Source organism: Coffea eugenioides, chromosome 2 (genome assembly GCF_003713205.1).
Source record: "Coffea eugenioides isolate CCC68of chromosome 2, Ceug_1.0, whole genome shotgun sequence".
In the NCBI taxonomy this organism is placed as follows: Eukaryota; Viridiplantae; Streptophyta; class Magnoliopsida; order Gentianales; family Rubiaceae; genus Coffea; species Coffea eugenioides.
Window position 1 is genome coordinate 77,472,515 of NC_040036.1, and position 17,925 is coordinate 77,490,439.

A 17,925-nucleotide genomic window follows, 5' to 3' on the forward strand; every position below is an offset into this window, starting at 1 on the left:
ACAGTCAAAATCGTTTTAGCAATAAAATTCTATTTCAATTTTTCCTATATTATAACCTCCTAATTTTTGTTCTGTATATCAAATATGTATTATTATCCAATTTTAACTTATTTAACGAAGATATACTTTTTAGGTTAAATGATAATGTTGTGCCTATATTATTCTATATAGAGTACATAGTGGCTAACGACACTGTGTTATCTAATTTGAATTATTTATCTATAGAACCAAAAAAGTAAAACAATCAAAATATATTTCATAAAAAAAAAACTATAGTAGGTAAACTACATATAACCAAGAGACATTTAAAATACTTTGAACTCGTGCTAAATTGCTCTAGTAGTAGGGGCACAATTTATATACTTTTCTCAGTTTTCTGTCTATTAAATCCAAAGTTTCAATGGAAAGTTTTAAAATAGTTACTTTGCTATTTGTTTACCTTAATATTTTACCACAACCCTCCCCCCGTTACCTTAAGAATCTTATTGAATGATTCAAAGAATTATACAAAATATTAATTTCATCTTAAATTCAATTGATAATCTATTAAAATTGAAAAAAGAAAACAAACCTGATTTACTTATAGTTCATATTCTTTATAGTTTGAATGGATATCTAATTGAGCGTTTAAATATCAATACAAGTAACAAAAAAAAAATTCATTATCAATTAATTCTCCATAATGCAAAACCATACATACATATATAATGCTACATTTGGGACCAGTTATGCAAGAGTAAAAGTCTACGAGAAACAAGTGGGATGAATACACAAAATAAAACAATAAAAGAAAGAAGTTTCGTGAACCTTTGCACATTTTCAACATAATTTCAATCTAATTTGCATTTCTTTTCCTTTGAAACCGTTAATATCACTATTTAAAATCTAAGATACCATGATGATCCAAATTCGAAACATTGCTATAAAAAATGCAAAGTCAAAACTATTCAGTAGTGGCAACTTGACTTTGATCTTTAATCATCATTTTTTCGTCAATTTACTAAATATGCTTAAGATTTGAAACACTGGGGACCAAATTTGTTTTGATCCAAGCATTAATGATCAGTCTTACACACATGCAGAGTATTATAAACAGGAATTGTATTTCTTCCAAATTTTGGATATATGTTATGTATTGATTTAAATTACAAGTTTTAAACTTATTTTCTTCATAATGGTTGGTTAGTGATGATTTAGTTTTAATATTATCGTGATGTCATTTTCTAATAAAATGGAGGTGATTTGTCACTTAATCATAAATTTTAATCTCTTTTTGCCTAAAAATATGTTCAAGTTCAGGAGTACCAGTTGTAAAAAGTTTTTATGTTATTTGAAAGAAAATTATTCATTCATTAGTAAATTCGGGCATGTCATCTTGTATTATATTATCCATGAAAATATATGGAATACTTTTAATGTGAAAATTGTTTGATGTCCTACTTTTAGAATAGACAATAAGCAGTTATATTTTTGTATTTATACCTATTAAAAATATTTCTTAACTGTATCACTACATAGTTTAATTAATACGAATATTTGATTTCAAGCATGTATACATTAGTACAAATACCATTAGTATTACTAGTGATAAATGGTGCACTCAATCTATGTACAATTTAAACAATCATTTTTTATATGGAACAAAATGGCATAAAATTTTAATAAACAAAAAACTTTGATCTTTTAAAAAAAAATTTAATATTATTTTAATGAATTTGGTAATTATAATGTTTGTGGTTGGTTATTGGTGAAAGTTAGTTGTGGTATTGGTTCACAATACATAGCCAACATGTTAATCAGATGATAAAAGTATAATTAAGTGATGGATTAATCTTTCCTACACTAACAGTGTATACACTATCAAAGTTGGATGAATTACAAATATGCAAAATTTAAATTTAAAATTCAACTTTTGCATATATGTCATAGATTCAATAGTGATAGTGTATACGCTGTCAGTGTATATAAGTTTTGCTCGTAAGTGATTGCGATGATAATGCTGAAAATTTAAAAGTGACAAATATGGTCTAATTAAATTCACCTATACGCACTGCGGTTATTATGTCATCAATTCATTCTCATTAATTTGGTCTAATACCATTACAAATGCATTTTTAAAATATTTCTTTATGTTCTACCCACAAAATATAAAAAACAATCATGCAACAACATATTACTTCTGCTACAAATATTCCATCTCAACTAATTAATTAACCATTCGTTTACTCATTTACAGTTATTAATTCATATGATTGGTTTAATTAATTGCACATACTAATTTACGATCATTTTCCTCCTACCCATGATTGGTTTAAGGGCTACTCACATTTAATCCCCTTAAGGTATATCCTATTTATCAATTTACCCCATAACCTTTAATTTTGCTCACTTAATCCCCTACAGGACAAAATTACCCTTGCATTATTTTGACTTTTTATTTACCTTGTTTTCTTTTCTTTTATTTCTTTTCCTCTTTATTCTTTATTTAATTCTTTCTCTTTCCCACAAAATATTCACCTTAATGATTGAAATTAAAAAAAAAGGAATTGCAGAGATCTATCTTCTCCTTAAATGATTAAAAAAAAATTCAAATCACTTTCCTAAAATACAATTTTTTTAGCATTTCAATTCTTTTAATTTTGAATTTTCCTCTTTCCTTTATAGTTTCTCATTTTATTCTCAAGAAAATATCATAAGATGAAATTGTTTTCCTTTCTTTTATTTCTTTTTCTCTTTCTTCTTTCTTTTATCATTCCCAATAGAAAATTCAATTTCAACGAAAATTTTTGTTTTGAATTTGTAATTGCATATTTTTAGGTGAAGATTAAAATGGCATCAAAAACTAATTTTGATTTATTGTATGATACCAGGTGTCACAAATTTCAATTGATGATTATTAATCAGGTCACAATTTCATTTTAAGATATTTTTTTGGGAATAAAATGAGAAACTAGGAAGGAAAGAGGAAAATCAAAAAATAAAAGACTAGAAAGGTTAAAAAAATTGTATTTTAGGAAATTGATTTGAATATTTTTTTAATCATTTAAGGAGAAGATAAATCTCTGTAATTTCTCTTTTTTAATTTCAATCAGTAAGGTGAAAATTTTTGTGGGAAAGAGGAAGAATTTAATAAAGAAGAAAGAGAAAAAGAAATAAAAGAAAGGAAAACAAGGTAAATGAAAAGTCAAATAATGCAAGGACAGTTTTGTCCTATAGGAGATTAAGCGAGCAAAATTAAAGGTTAGAGGGTAAACTGAAAAATGAGGTATACCTTAAGGGGATTAAATTTGATTAACCCTTGGTTTAATTCTCCTCGTTAATTGCTTCAACCACTCACAAGTTGCTTTTTAACTTCCCCGACTCTGCCCACCACAACAATAGCTCTGCACTTTCAGTTCTCTCAATGATCTTTATGTCCATTCAATCTGGGTCCCATAACCCTGTCACAACAGCACCTCTTCCTCTCAATCTTTATTAAGCCTTATGTCTCCCGGTAAAATTTAGCACTCATGTGCCTGATCCAAACCGCTTTGATGTCAGTAATTGTGATCGTGTCTTACATTTACGTGATCCGTACCCCTTACCAACCGATTGGTACAAACCACTATACCATTTTGTAGAATTTTCGGCTATTGAGGGCCATGAACATATATATACTGCTTTGATAGAATGGAGGCCTTTAAGATGGCCTGTACTGGTTCTGAAAGGTCTGGTCCATCTTGTGTTCAATTGACTTACTGATCAGAGTGATTGATTTGATCTAGTTTGCTTCATGCTTTTTGATCTTCGAGCTTTGTCTCAACTCCATCTAGGCCACGCAGGCACGAGCCAACTCCATCTTAGCCTTTGTTGAAAGCTAGTCCACACCACAACACCAAACCCCCACAAGAACTTTTGCATACATCACATATAAGATCACATTTACAAGGGTTATATCACTTGTGGAGATAAAACCCCCACAAGAAGCACTACAAGATCAACTCTCCGCCTCTAAGGCAGAGGTTGTTTGAGAACTCTAAAAGACAAAAAACTACACAGATATGGTAACAAGGATTTATTAAGAAAGAAAACAAAAGGAAATAGAAAACCATCCAAGAATCAGAGAACGAATTGATCCATTTCATTCTCCTCGTCATCCAAATCAAAGGGGCCATCGGCTTCTTGGTTACCGCCCACCAAATACTGCAACAGGCCCACACGTCCCCAAAACACATCTTCTGTTGCTATTATCGGCATTGGTGCAAGCTCAGGCTCTTCACTTTGTAACGTGTGTTGAAGAGCATGAGGGCAATACTTTAGCAAAAATTTCCCTGATGGTTCAAGGATCTCGACATGAAATGCAGGAGACAAGGGCCGCCCCATAACTTTAACATGAGAAACACTGAATAGGAGGACATGATCAGCTGGCGTGTCACCACGAGTATCACAGCATTTATCAATTAAAAGGCAAAAAGACTAACCATATGTAGAGTAATCCATCCATTTCTTGTTGTTGAACCCTCCCCAACAGCTCGATCTGCAAAAATCCACCAATGCAAAGAGCAGGCTGTGAAAACTTGAAATGCTGCAACCGGTTTTCCTGCATGTAAGATGTTATTTCAGCTCAGTAACCCTGCCAACTTGCTCATGCCATCACTCAAAAGTAAATCAACATCAAGCCAAGTAAATTTCCCACATCTATATTAAAAATGAAAAAGGAAAGAAAGGAATAAGGGAACACAAACATAGGGTGCAAAAGGACCATCAAACTGAAAACAAAAAAAATGCAATTGAGTACCTGAGTCATTGCAAACTCCTCTGAAGTGTACGTCCATACGAACTTGTCATCAGCGGGCTGTTGCAATGGCAAGTATGAAAGATCATCCTCTATGTCTGTTGGTGATTTGGGATGTCCCATTCGAAACCTAACCGATTTGGCAGAATATATTGGGTCGCCAGGCTGAAAAAAGGCTGGAACAAATAACACAACAACATTAGAGGAATGCCTACTTTATGGATTCTCTTTCATTTTCTTCAAAAATTTACTCAGGAAAATAGAAGGAATAGGAGCTAGAACAGATAGCGTTCTCCACTTCCCCTTTCCCTCCCCAAAAGGGCCACAAGGAAGTAAAAAGAAAAGCGCGTTAGATAGGCAGAATATCGAACTTACCTTCAAATGGTTGTATGTCAATCTCAGTAATAACACAAAAATCAGCTTTTAGTTTGTAGATCAGTGTCTCAGGCACAGAAGGATCTTTATGCCCTTTACTTGACCAGTACGAAGCTCTCAATGCAAACCTGTCTCTTGGATCTAGTGTATTCACAATGCTTTCATCTGGATAATTATCTGTGCTGGAAGCACTAAATGCCTCTGCTATGCACTCAACAGGTGACGATATCAGTTTCGTAAGAACTTGAGACAGAGAAGCGTAAACCTTATGATTTCTCTCCAGGATATCCCATTCCATGGAATTGCTAGCTCCAGCATGGTTCAGTGTAATTGTTTGTGAATTGGATTCAGTTACACGTTCAACATTTGCTAATTGAGGATAAAATTCCACACACAGCTGCTTAGATAGCCCATTGGCAATTACTGCAGAAGATAATAAAATTGTCAGAAGGCTTGACATGATTTTCCTATTCCAGTTAATTCTCCATCTTCTCTTTTCAGACCATGGAACATGATATATGGAGGGTTCCACCACGCTGCATAACCTTTTCTTCTTTTGAAAGCCACCGCTAAGTGGTTTAAATTTACAAGATAGTGACCAGAAAAATTGATTCTAAAACAAGAAAGAGATATTTCCTGTGAAAAGTTTTAATGAAAGATTTTATAAATCTAGAATCATCTTGTAAATAAATGTGCTTATTAAATCAAGAATTGATCCACCTATATAATATACAGGTCCAATGCAATTCCACCAAATATGAACAATAAATACTTGAAGAATCACGTAGAGATCAAAAAATGCATATGTACGTCAAGTGATAACTAATCATCTATTCTTTTCATTCATCATTTTCAACATACTGATATACAGGTTTGAGAAAAACCAAGATAACATGAGATTTCAGGCTATGGTATTGCATTTTTAAGTTGAAAATATCAGAAGAGCAGATACCCAATAAATTCAAGTCCTAAATTTAGCCTCCTATTTGTTGGATGGAATACAATGCAAATCTATATGTAGATTTAAATCTCTTGACATGAGAAATACAGTTCAATTACACCCTTAAAGTTATAGATTTGTTATCAAAACAATTTTCATCTTTATTGCTTCATACTTCGTGCTTCAGATATTATACATTTAAAGTTAAGCGACATCTGCAAATGACAAACCTTTTCCCTGTAGATTATTATCCAGTCATACCACTATGGGCTTCACCAACTCAGCAACAAAGGTTTCACCAATGAATGCATATGCAAGTTTACATATCATGCTTGCTTAAAAAGGGGATGTTCCTTCACGTTTTCCATATTATTACCACAGCACTTGGCAACCAGTAGCTCAGAATAATAGGTGCAAGAATATGTTGATTGATGACTTCAACAACCGTCATATCAATCACAACATCATATGCAGATACAAGACAAAAGTGAAAAAGCAACTTTACAAAGATCTCACACCAGCTATATGATATTAGTACAAAATTTTCCTGTTCCTTCTTCAGCCAGCCCCAACCCCCCCCCCCCCCAAAAAAAACCCCAAAAAAAAAGGTTCTTTTAAACTTGTCTCTCCAACAGCAATAACTCCTGCAATAAAAAATAATTCTGCAAAAAATTTTACCCATTGGCTTCGTGCTTATGTAACAATGACCCTCTAAAGCTTGTATTTATAAAAGTGACCTTCCAAAATAAATTGAGTAAGAAGGCAAAATCAAAATTTTCTTGGAAGAGCCGTTGACAAGATTTAGTCATATTAAGTAGCCGAAATGCTTCTGAATAAACTTCAATATTTCCACGCAACAAAACAACTTGTTTTCTGGATTTCAAGATTGTTGTTCACAGAATAGACAAAAAAAAAATTATATAGGCAAGTAATTTTGGATTCTTATACCATGCTACCATATATCTGTAGAAAAGCCAAGTATATCTGCTTGCTTTCTTAAAGATATGTAACAGAGAATAGGTAGTAAATTAGATGTTACTATCACAATAAGAAACTAAGTCAACAGTGTGCGTCAAATTTATCTGTTCTATAAATTTGCTTCTTCAGAAATTATCTAGTAACTCTAATACAAGGCTTGACCTTATTTGCTTTATTTCCTTAACCAAAGACTTAAAAGGACTTTATAAACCAGACCCATCTGATTAAACAACACACTGACTAGTGCACCCAATCAATTTGGAGAATGAGCAACATTTATGCATCTATAACACAATAAGAAACTTTTGGAAAAACTTTTATCTCACCACTGAGCATGAAGTTTCAATCATAAATTCAAGAAAATACTACCAGACTTGTAATGCAGTATTAGGAATGCAGTAACAGATTATGCTTTAAGTTGAAATTTTCTCTTCCTTTTCTGTAGCTCCTTCGTCCAAACATGATTGCCTCATGAAGGACACTGAGCAACCCCTTCCCCCTTCTAGAATGCCTAACCTGCCTACATCTTAAAACTGCAGCAGAAATTATGAGCATAAGTCCCAAAGAGAACAAGGAAAACAATTATAATGTAAAAACCAAACAAAAACAATTACTCGATTTCTTTATGCGGGGCAAGTTGTCTAACAAAAAGCATGCTAACAGACTATGTAATATTGGGTCTAAGCATGATGAGAGTCTGTGAACCCTAACTTGGCACAAGGAACAAGTAAACTTGGAAAATAACAAGATAAAGACATACTATAAGTTTGTAACAAATTTATCACCATTTATTCTCAAGCCTCTCCCAAATTGGAATAATAAATCAGTCAATTCATGCAACAACAGCGAAACTAATTCAACCACATGCAGTATCATACCTAAATAGAGTCAGCAAGCAAACAATTTTTTAACGGAAAGCCAGAACAGCAATATGGAAATCTCAGAAATTATAGCTCACCAAAATCTCGCCAATAACGAGACACAACACTAGCACGGACTAAATCTGCTGGGTCATCCAAACGCTCGAAGATATTCAGAACCATGTCAGTTTCAAGGGATTTTAGGAAATCCACACATGCATCCATTTTACACTGATCAGCTCAATCACAATCAGAATTCTTTCAATGATTCAACCCCTCAAACCTGAATCAATTAAGCATAAGAAATTCAAAAACCCAGTAGCAAACTATCATATCCAATTGAATTAGACGCCAAAAATGGAAAACCACCGAAAAGGACAAATCTTTGCCCCCCCCCCCAAACCACCACACACACACACACAAGACATTAGCTTTCACCCCTAGAACCAAATAAAACACATCATGCAGTCATCGCGCCATTACATTTAAGGCTTCCAACCTCCCCTAAACACAAACAATGACGAAATTACAAACAGGAACCACGAAATTACAAACAGGAACCCACAGAAAGCGACAGTAATCAGGAAATCAGCAGCTAAAAATGCATCCTATCATCGAATACATGAATTAGGCAAAAATCAACTAGGAAAAGAAAACCCCATAAATCTATTCCACAATTAACTCCCAACTTCACACGAAATTGCGGACAAAAAGGGAATCCTGGGCAAATGCAGCGTAATAGAGTATAGACCAAGAAAAGAACAGGGTAGAATCATACCAGCTTGAATCGGAAGAAGGCAGAAATAGGAGCACGTCTGATAACCTAGGAGAATAAATGCCCAGTTTAGCAAAACGAGCTTTTTTGCCAAGTTTTTTCCTGCAAGTTTTTCTCTTACGAGTTCATTTATAGGGGATGAGTAAACAGAGATAATAAAAGACATTAATTCTGCTTTGCACCCTTTAATTTAGGCCCGACTCCCATTTACATCCTTAAACTTCAAAGTGAGACATTTAACCCCCTTGAAAACTATAAGGGGCGCTTGGTTCTTGCTTTGGAATTGGAAAGAGAAATAGAATAATTCCTAGAAGGCCCACTAATGAGAGTTTTGGTCAATTCCTCCCAATTTGATCGGGAATCATGAATAACCAAATTTTATGGTATGATTTTAATATTTTAATTTTCATTGCACTGGACCAAGCGCGCAGTATTGGAATTATTGTAATTCCAAGTACCAAAACCCTTAAATCAAGCTACCCCTAAATGGCATATTCAGTTAACCTCTTATTGCAACTTTAAAAAAAAAAAATCAAATTATTGGGGATATAAATGTAAACTTAGAAATTTCAAAGAATATTCCCTTACAAATTTTTTACAATTTTTTAAATTAAGGAATTTTTTCTGTTTCTTTCTTTTTCTTCCTTCTCCTTTTTTTGCCTTTCCTTTTCTTCCTTTTCTCCAAATCCAGATCTACCACCATGGCCAACGGCTTCAATCAATAGATCTAACAATATAATGCATATGCAGATTTCTCCATGGCTGAATAAAGTCTAATGATTAGAGAATAAAATGCACTTTGGTTCCTTGGTTTTAGCTTTCAGAAATCCATGATTTTTTTTTTTTTGTTAACCAATTCTAGTAATCTGGCTGGAATTGGCAATTCCGGCCATTTTGAGCCAGTGCTCTTTGTTGCCCCGTCAAACCTTCTTGATCTTTGTGAAGTGAATTAGAGCCTTCATATTATTCCAAAACCTTAGAGGTGGCAGTTTTTCATCCCATCAATTTGGATCTCAAGAAGCTATTGAGCTCCTCGGGGTCTGTCGGCTGGTGATAGGGTTGTCTCATTAGGTCCCAGCACCGTGTGATCAGGGTTCGATTTCTTCTATCGTCTTGTGTATCTTGGGAGGTGGGTGCACAAGCGCAGGAAAATTAGTCCGAAAGGATATTTTCTGTGTTGAAAAAAAAAAAAGAAAAGCTATTGAGCACATTAGTCTTCAATAATTGTTCTAAAAACTAAAAAGCTTCCCTTTAAAGTCCCAATCTATACTCGGAGGCAAGACGCTACTTCTGTCTTCAATTCTTGGAGATAAGAACTTTTACGTAGCCTATTAGAGATTGGAAATTGAATTGATAAGATGGCACAGCTAGATTTTTTGAGTGGATTCGTCATTCAATATGAGATTTTGGATCTTTCTTTTAAGTCTGAAAGAAAGAAAATGAAGAAAGAAGAAGAAAAGAAAACGAATAAAGGATGAAGAAAAAGAAGAAAACTTACCTTTTTTTTGAAGATTTGAGAGGCTTTTTTCTATTCTTTTTCCTTTTTGGTCTCATGAATTTACAATTATGTCCTCAATAAATTTAGATTATTTTGGTTATAATAATTAGTTAACAGAATCTCACAACTTATTTGTTAGTTTTCTACATTTCAATCAGGATTATAATTGAGTGGGACAGATTTTGTAGTTTAGGGGGTTCAGTGTCCCACTCTGAAGTTTAATAACGCAACTGTGAATTAGTCAAAATTAAAGGGTATAAAGTATAATTAACCCTAATAAAAGCAAGGCGTAGTGCAGCAGAGAAAGGGGCAAATTTTGGGGAGGTTCAATTTTGGGAGTTTGTTATGATAATAACTGATAAGCATACTTAAGGTTCGAATCGAATCGAGAAGCCAGCAGTAGTTTTTTCTTTTCTTTTTAATAACTTTTTGTATCTAATTGGGCTCTATTAGTCTTTCATCCATTAATTTTTGGATTTTTTGTGTATTTTACATAGTTCTTTTATTATTATTATTATTATTATTATCAAGGAGATATAAAAGAATTACTTTAGTTTTTTTAAACTTTTTTTTTGTGTTTTGTTTTTAAAAGTATTACTCTGGTCTCTAGTTACTGCTACAAATTGCTAGTGTAACAAAGCCTGACCAACTTTTTGGTGCAAGACCGTGTGGAAGGGGAAAAAACATATATATTTTTTTTGGTGCAGTACTTTTGAATTTACAATACATCCCTTAATGAGGTGATTACAAAACATATCTCTCTTGTTTTTTTGGCTAAGAGCCAAGGTACTCTTACTTGAATTGCTAACAGTATGGCCTGAAAACTCGACTCAAACTAGATAATGATCAAATTCAAATTGAGTTCAAACTACTCAATAAGGTATTTGACTTGAGTTCAAGTAAAGAAAACTAAAACTCGAGTATGAATAGTGTATATAATATAACTTTCAATTTTTTATTGCTGAATTACATTTATAAGTAAGAGAATGATGATATTTACCAAAAAAAAAAAAAAATCAAACTCGAGAACTCGATTGAGCTCTATTTGTAACCTATCCAGTAATGTATTTATAATAATTTTTTAAACCTTACTCAAGTAAGGTAAAATAAGAAATAAAAAGTTCAATGTAAAAATGGCAGGTGATGTCAAATCATAAATTTATCCGTATTGAATTTGCTGTAATGCATGTTAACTATGTGCCAAGATATTACTAATAATTTAGAATATGGAACCTAGTAGAAGTTTGAAGGAACTGGAAGCTTAAACCAGATTGAGTTATAGTATATATTTTAAAATACAAGAAATCGGATATGTTACTTCATCCAGTTTATAAAGAATTTTCACACTGCCATCCATCCCTTTATCAAGAAATAGGATGATCGAATAATGGGGTAATATATTTCCTATCCTATAAAATGCTTTCCATGCATAAGTCATAATCACCGGCCCAAAGGCTTTCCATGCATAAGTCATAATCACCGGCCCAAAGGCTGGTGGCCACCACTAATGTATTAAAGCTTGGTGGAAACCTTGCCTCCCATCAATTTGCCACATTAAAGCGGCTAAAAAATTCAGGTGAGTGCGTAATGCATCTGTATTGTCCGGTGATGATTCAGTTCCCTTCCGAACTACTCTGGAACCTCAAAAAAAAGCATCAGGGGAGATAAAAAAACTTTATAAACCTAAAGTTTGTGGATCAAAATTAATGACATGGAAACAAAAAGGCAGCACTTCCATGTCAAATGAAACAGCGTCATCCTCTTTAAGATTTTTACAGGAATATACCACTACAAAAAATACAAAGCCTTAGCGAAAACCAAAACCATTCAACAGAACGGAAGAACACAGGGAAAACAAAAACAGGATTGCTTCTTCCTAACAAAAATCTTCATAAATTACAGGGCCTTTTTCACAATTGTATTACCTGGAGCTTTTTCACGGTCTACAACAAAGATCTACTACATTCTTTCCTAAATTACAGGGGCATATCAAAACCGAATCTACATATAAACCTCCTTTACTATGAGTGCAATCAATCTGAGTGAGTGAAAATTTTACCCTGGTCAGTGCGTTGGAATCCTCAACAATGAAGTCACCTACATGGTAGTTTACCCAGCTTCCCAAATTATCCAGTACACAACGACTCACAGCACACTGACCATCCGAAGTCGTAAACTGAAACTGCACTGGTTTTATGTCCCAGCCATGTATGTTATCAGAAGCATACACCCGTCTTCTTCCAAGTCTCTTATTAGTTGCCTTTCCAAGTTTGAGTCTGAAAAACAGACTATAGGTGCCTACTGGAAACTGGAATTTGAAATCTCCAACTACCTCAAGCCACCAGATTTGTTGAAGATAGGCAATAGTTTGGAATCTACAGGAAAGAGCAACCGGTTCAGCCAAACGAATACGATATTCACAATGAAGATCCATATAAGAGTTGCATGGTAAAATATAGAACTCAGTTACACGGCTTAGAGGTCATAAAGATTCATAAGAAGGCCCTCACTCTAGGATGATTCATCAATCACGAATCGTGATTAAGGGCATAGTTTCTGTGGATCCCCTCTCGCAAATGTTCAAAATGAAAGACATACTTTACCCTTGGTGGTCATAACATGTAAAGAGGTATCCAATAAAGCTTAGTGGTCACACTACAACCATCTAGAATGTCACTGGGGCTACATGACCGCAAATCAGACGAGAGAAAGTAAAACCTCAGCACAAGTTGAAACTGATCGTTGCTATGAAAATTGACGATGGTATACGCATTGTTAAATGAGTGTCATGGATCTAAAATTGTTGCAATCAAGAAAAAACTTCCCCTGTAATTTGAAATAAGTAGTCATAGACAGGTTTTCTGATTACATGCTCAAGAAACAATGTGCTCGTACTGGTAGCCTAGCAAACATTTTCTGAAAGAATATATGTGAAGAAAGTCTTTTGGGCCAAATTTGCTTATCAAAGAGCTTCACGAGAGCAGAAAGAAGATCAGTAATAGAAGTCTGACAAATTAACTGCATGTGATATAGGTGTAAGCTGATGGTTGACACTGTTTGGAGACTCTTCAGGACGAAACAGTTAAGAACACTTGGCAAGTAGAACTCATCCTGCCCTTAGACATATATTAAATATGCTTTCAATTATGTGGATCATGTTGGGCATTAACTGGTGTAACCAACACATGCATATACTACTTAGAGGTGGATATGACAATTAAGATATCTGCAACTACAGCTGATAGAAGTTGCATCGAGATGAACATCCTTACCCATCTTATCACATAGCCAACCATCATATGAAGGGGCCTTATATTTGCCACTTAGAAGGTACAATTAATGCATCCATTCACACACATATGCCAAAGTACTGGCATCTCAAATGTTGAAGCAAAATTTAGTTGCAACCTTAAACAGGAAAACTTCATCCTTCCTTGCCTTTGTCGACTCTTCCTCATAGGCCCTACCAAACGTGGCACTTGTGAAGTCTCTGAAAACTCTTCATCAAGTTTTCCGTATGACATTCGTACTTCCATCAATGGTCAACAACCTGCCGGTTTATCTCCAAGAGCATCTCTTATTGTCCTTGATCCAACAGTTAATGCAGATTTACACGCACAGCTAAGAAACTATTGGCATCTAATATGGATGGTGGAGTCAGATCTGAAATTTAAAACCTCAACCTCAACATAAAAATGAAACGACCCATTTCACACCAGTTTTTCTTTTTCCCATCCACCTCAATTTTCACCAAGTCACAAAATTATCTTTTGTTGTTATAACACAAACACGACATACTATTTGACCGAAGACACTGCAAACAGAGCATAAAAAAAAAAAAAGATCAAGGAAAAACAAAACTGAAAAAAGGACAGCAAAAGAAACCTATTCAAGAAGAAATTCACAAACTTGATACCCTTCTATTTAGGGTAGCCCATCCTTTGCAAATAATTTTGCACATCACATGTAAAAATGAAAAATGGGCGCATTATTTCTTCATGTAACTTAGGCACTATTTTTCAGTAAATACAAAGGTAAATATACACAAATACACCCCTCAAAACACAAATAACACATAATTACCAACACAGGCATGAAATACAAATCCTCAAATTCACACACAGATTACGAGCTTAAAATTATCCCAAATTTGTGACTTAACTGACCTAGACTCATCAGTGGCAACGTGCTTCCAATATCGCCTATCATCAATTCCCGTTATGGTCATCGCCTTCCAAGATATTGATAAACATACCCCTCCAGTCTTCTTATCAATCCAAACCTCCTATTACAAGCAATGAAACAATATGCTACTTCACGCAAGTTTTGTGCGAAAAATAAAATAAAGTAAAATTTAGAGCAACTAAAAAAAGATTTCAGAAATTGATAAAGTTGAAACCTTTGTGCCAGCATCAAAAGAATTGGGCTTGGATAGCAGCGCAAAAATATCCCTTTTGCCCAGAGGAGTAAAGGGTTCATCTTGAAGCAATATCTTGAGGATATAGGGATAAGTGGAAGGCAGTTTAGGCTCCCAGATAAAGTCAGCAGAGGAAGCATCCCGGAAAGCCCGGTTGAGACGGGCTAACTTGCAGATCTCCGGGGGATCCAGATGGGACAAGACTAAAGCCACGCAAGATTCCGGTATGTCACTTAATTTTGCTTTCAGTGACGGGCTAAGCAGCAGCCCATTTGGGTCTGATTGTTCCATGGAAGAAGCATTAGCGCCCATTTTACATGCAGAGATACTAATTGTCACTGGAAAACAGAAGAGGAGACTAAGAGGGATATCAGAGAAGGACAATATAAGAGGTTTCTGGGTTTTCGAATTTTTAGGCCACTTGAGGGTGGTAGTGTGTAAGTGTGTGTTTTTGGGTGGCGGTTGTGTTGGGAGGAGGAGAGGACATTTGGCAAATTGGTCTATTTTGGGAATGAGTTAGGACTCAGGAGGAGGAAGAAGACTGGGGGGACCGAAAAAGGCAAGGTGGGGTGGCGGTTTGCAGAGGCCGGGATCTTGATTCTTGTCGAGGACGACGTGGAAGTGGGGGAGGGAATGCAGTGGACGCGTTTTTTGGAGAGTGGGATGCACGGTCAGATTATTTCTGCGTTGATAAGTGGAGTTAGGGATTGGTGTAGTTATCACTTATCAGGAGGTTTCCGTGGGGGAGTGTCGGATTTGGAAATATCCAGTCATCCACTAACTACCGCTGTTCACTTAATCTTATCCGTAACTATTCTGCATATCAGGCAACAATTTGTTTTAAGTCAATTCAAGACAAAAAGGTGAGATACGATTTACGTGAGATAAAAAGTTGATTGAAAATTGTGTGTTGATAATGCAAGCAAGTCAGTGTGTGTAAATAAGATATAAATAAGGTGTAATAATTTACAATCCAAACGCACTAATATAAGGTTATTATTTTTAGATTTTCCTCACAGCTACTCGTTAACACAACTAAATTCACACTTAAGTTTCACCTAATGTTAATCTACCGTGCATATATATATATTTAAATGATTATTAACTTTTCTAACATATCATGTATATACATATACTAGTAATTATTATTGTCTCTTGTATTTATATACTTTTCCTAATCAATCTTATATTTTTAATTATCTAACACCTGAAATACATTTAAACGAGTGTCCATTCAGACACACCCTTATTTTTATAGCATTAATTCATGAAACATAGTTACCAATTTATCATTCAGCAAAGAGGAACTTTTGGTGCTCATTGTAACTGCTTATCCTAATTTTCAAGTTACTATTTTTGGGGTGTTTTTGAAAAACTTTGAAGTAGCATCTTGCGTGAAGTTACTATTTCAAGTTTTTAGAGTATATTTTGGAATATTTTTAGAAAATATTTTTAGAAAATATTTTGGAATATTTAAGAGTAGAAGAGTTTCTAGAATGTATTTTGAGATATTTTTTAAAATTTTAAACTAATTTAAACTAATTTTAGATTACCCTTTAGAGTACTTTTTAAAAATTCTTATTATATTTGAAAAAATAGTTTTTGAAAAACACTCCAAAAACAGGGGATGCAAACAGAGCTATATAGTTGTATACAATTTTTTTTTGGCTCATCATGTTAAATGCTAACAAAATAGATAGGTATAAACCCGTATCAAGGACAGTAGCAATTACACTGAGCTAGTGATTAAGACAAATTCAACATGCTTGCAATTAATACAAAAATGTTTTGTACAAATTTAACATTTTTTAGAAACAAATGAAAGGAAAAAAGAAATTAAAAGTGATGAAAGTGGAGTACCAAAATCTGAACAAAGTCAGAGAAATAGAATTAACCTCTTTCTTGGATAACTGGATAAGTTGGTGTGGATGAGTTCTGACTTCAGATAAATATGCAGTAAGTGCAATTTTGGGAGCAGCAAATAACCTTTTTTGTGATTGTATGAAATTCCCACGTTATATATTGTATGCATATATAGGTGTTAATATCTGACCAGCAATGCATGCTAGTATATTGAATTGACTTGAGAATCATGTTTTCTACTTCAAGAATCATGTGTCAAATTAACTAATTTTACTAGTTTTATATTGAAGTTTGGAAATGGCTTATTGATTTTTCAAAAGCTGCTTAGAGAATGAAAAGGAAGTATAATTAATGTCATAAAACGACTTTTACATATATGCTGATAAGTCACTGATCAATTATCTTCTTTTGTTTTTTTTTTTTTTTGTATTTTGTCATGTAATTTACTAAATCCCTAATTTTAGGATGGTATGTTCTTACAATTATTTTAGTTAACTCGTGCTTCAGTTAAAATTAGAAACTAAAATTACATGGTTGAGAAATTGATCTGTATTTAGACCTTTTTATTTGTTTCATTTATTTGCGAAGCAACAAACACAAGGCCCTTGGTTAATTTTTTGGCAAAATATAAGGAAAATGTAAATTAATAAAGCTATTTCAAAACTTGACAAACCATTTTATCTTCAACTAGTAGGAATGGCACGTCCTATGTGTGTGCAAATCTAAAAGAAAAAAATTTTAAAAAAATATTAAATTTGTTAGTAATTATTGGAGGTTTTGTTTTAAAAGTATGGATAGAAGAATTGCGTGCTTTCTTTTTTTTTTTTTTTTTTTTTTTTTTGTTTTGGATAGGAAGTTGTGGCCATTTATTGCCTCACTGCAAGTTTTGCTAGGCTAATAAAATGGGGGTTTGTATATGTGTTTGTGTGTGCTTATTGTAGTGATAGTTATATAGGATTGGGAAGTTTAATAAATAAGATATGGATTAGATAATAGTGAATATTAGAAGGGTATCTTTGGTAAAAACAAATAATGACACTTTTTTTTTACACCAAACCCTATTTAGACTTTATATATAGAAAGATATTGTTCAAAATTTAAAATATATTTTGTTCATATTACTTATAGGGAATAATTTTTATACATTGTTAGTGTAAAGATATTTTATACAAACATATTTAGATTGAATGTCATATCATTACTATTCAAACTTATCTGTCAAGTGGAGTCATAGGAAGGAGAAACTTTAGATTCTATACTTGATTGTGTAAAAACATGTTTACACTGGCAGTGCATCTATGTACGTAACATTAATCCTTTTAATTATACGATTAAGTTCATTAGATTGTACACGCTTAATGTCTTGATAAAATTTCAATTATCACCCGATCAAGTCTCCATACGAGAGCTTTTGATGAACATCATGTACTTCAATCGATGTTACG

At 33.7% G+C, this 17,925-nt stretch overlaps 2 protein-coding genes across 2 annotated transcripts; both read right to left on the bottom strand.

Annotated features, from left to right (window-relative positions):
* Positions 1 to 3,894: 3,894 nt before the first annotated feature.
* LOC113762156 (F-box protein At4g00755) lies at positions 3,895 to 8,859 on the bottom strand. The gene is made up of 6 exons (XM_027305465.1): positions 8,706 to 8,859; positions 8,026 to 8,210; positions 5,150 to 5,572; positions 4,778 to 4,950; positions 4,461 to 4,579; positions 3,895 to 4,381 (listed from the first exon to the last, which is right to left on the bottom strand). Exons 2-6 carry the CDS (start codon positions 8,150 to 8,152, stop codon positions 4,099 to 4,101), a joined length of 1,125 nt encoding a protein of 374 aa, XP_027161266.1. The 5' UTR covers positions 8,153 to 8,210; positions 8,706 to 8,859; the 3' UTR covers positions 3,895 to 4,098.
* Positions 8,860 to 12,053: 3,194 nt separating this feature from the next.
* Positions 12,054 to 15,153, bottom strand: LOC113762955 (F-box protein PP2-A13-like). The gene is made up of 3 exons (XM_027306613.1): positions 14,600 to 15,153; positions 14,367 to 14,485; positions 12,054 to 12,575 (listed from the first exon to the last, which is right to left on the bottom strand). The coding sequence occupies exons 1-3, from the start codon at positions 14,927 to 14,929 to the stop codon at positions 12,137 to 12,139; spliced, it is 888 nt and encodes a 295-aa protein (XP_027162414.1). The 5' UTR covers positions 14,930 to 15,153; the 3' UTR covers positions 12,054 to 12,136.
* Positions 15,154 to 17,925: the final 2,772 nt, after the last annotated feature.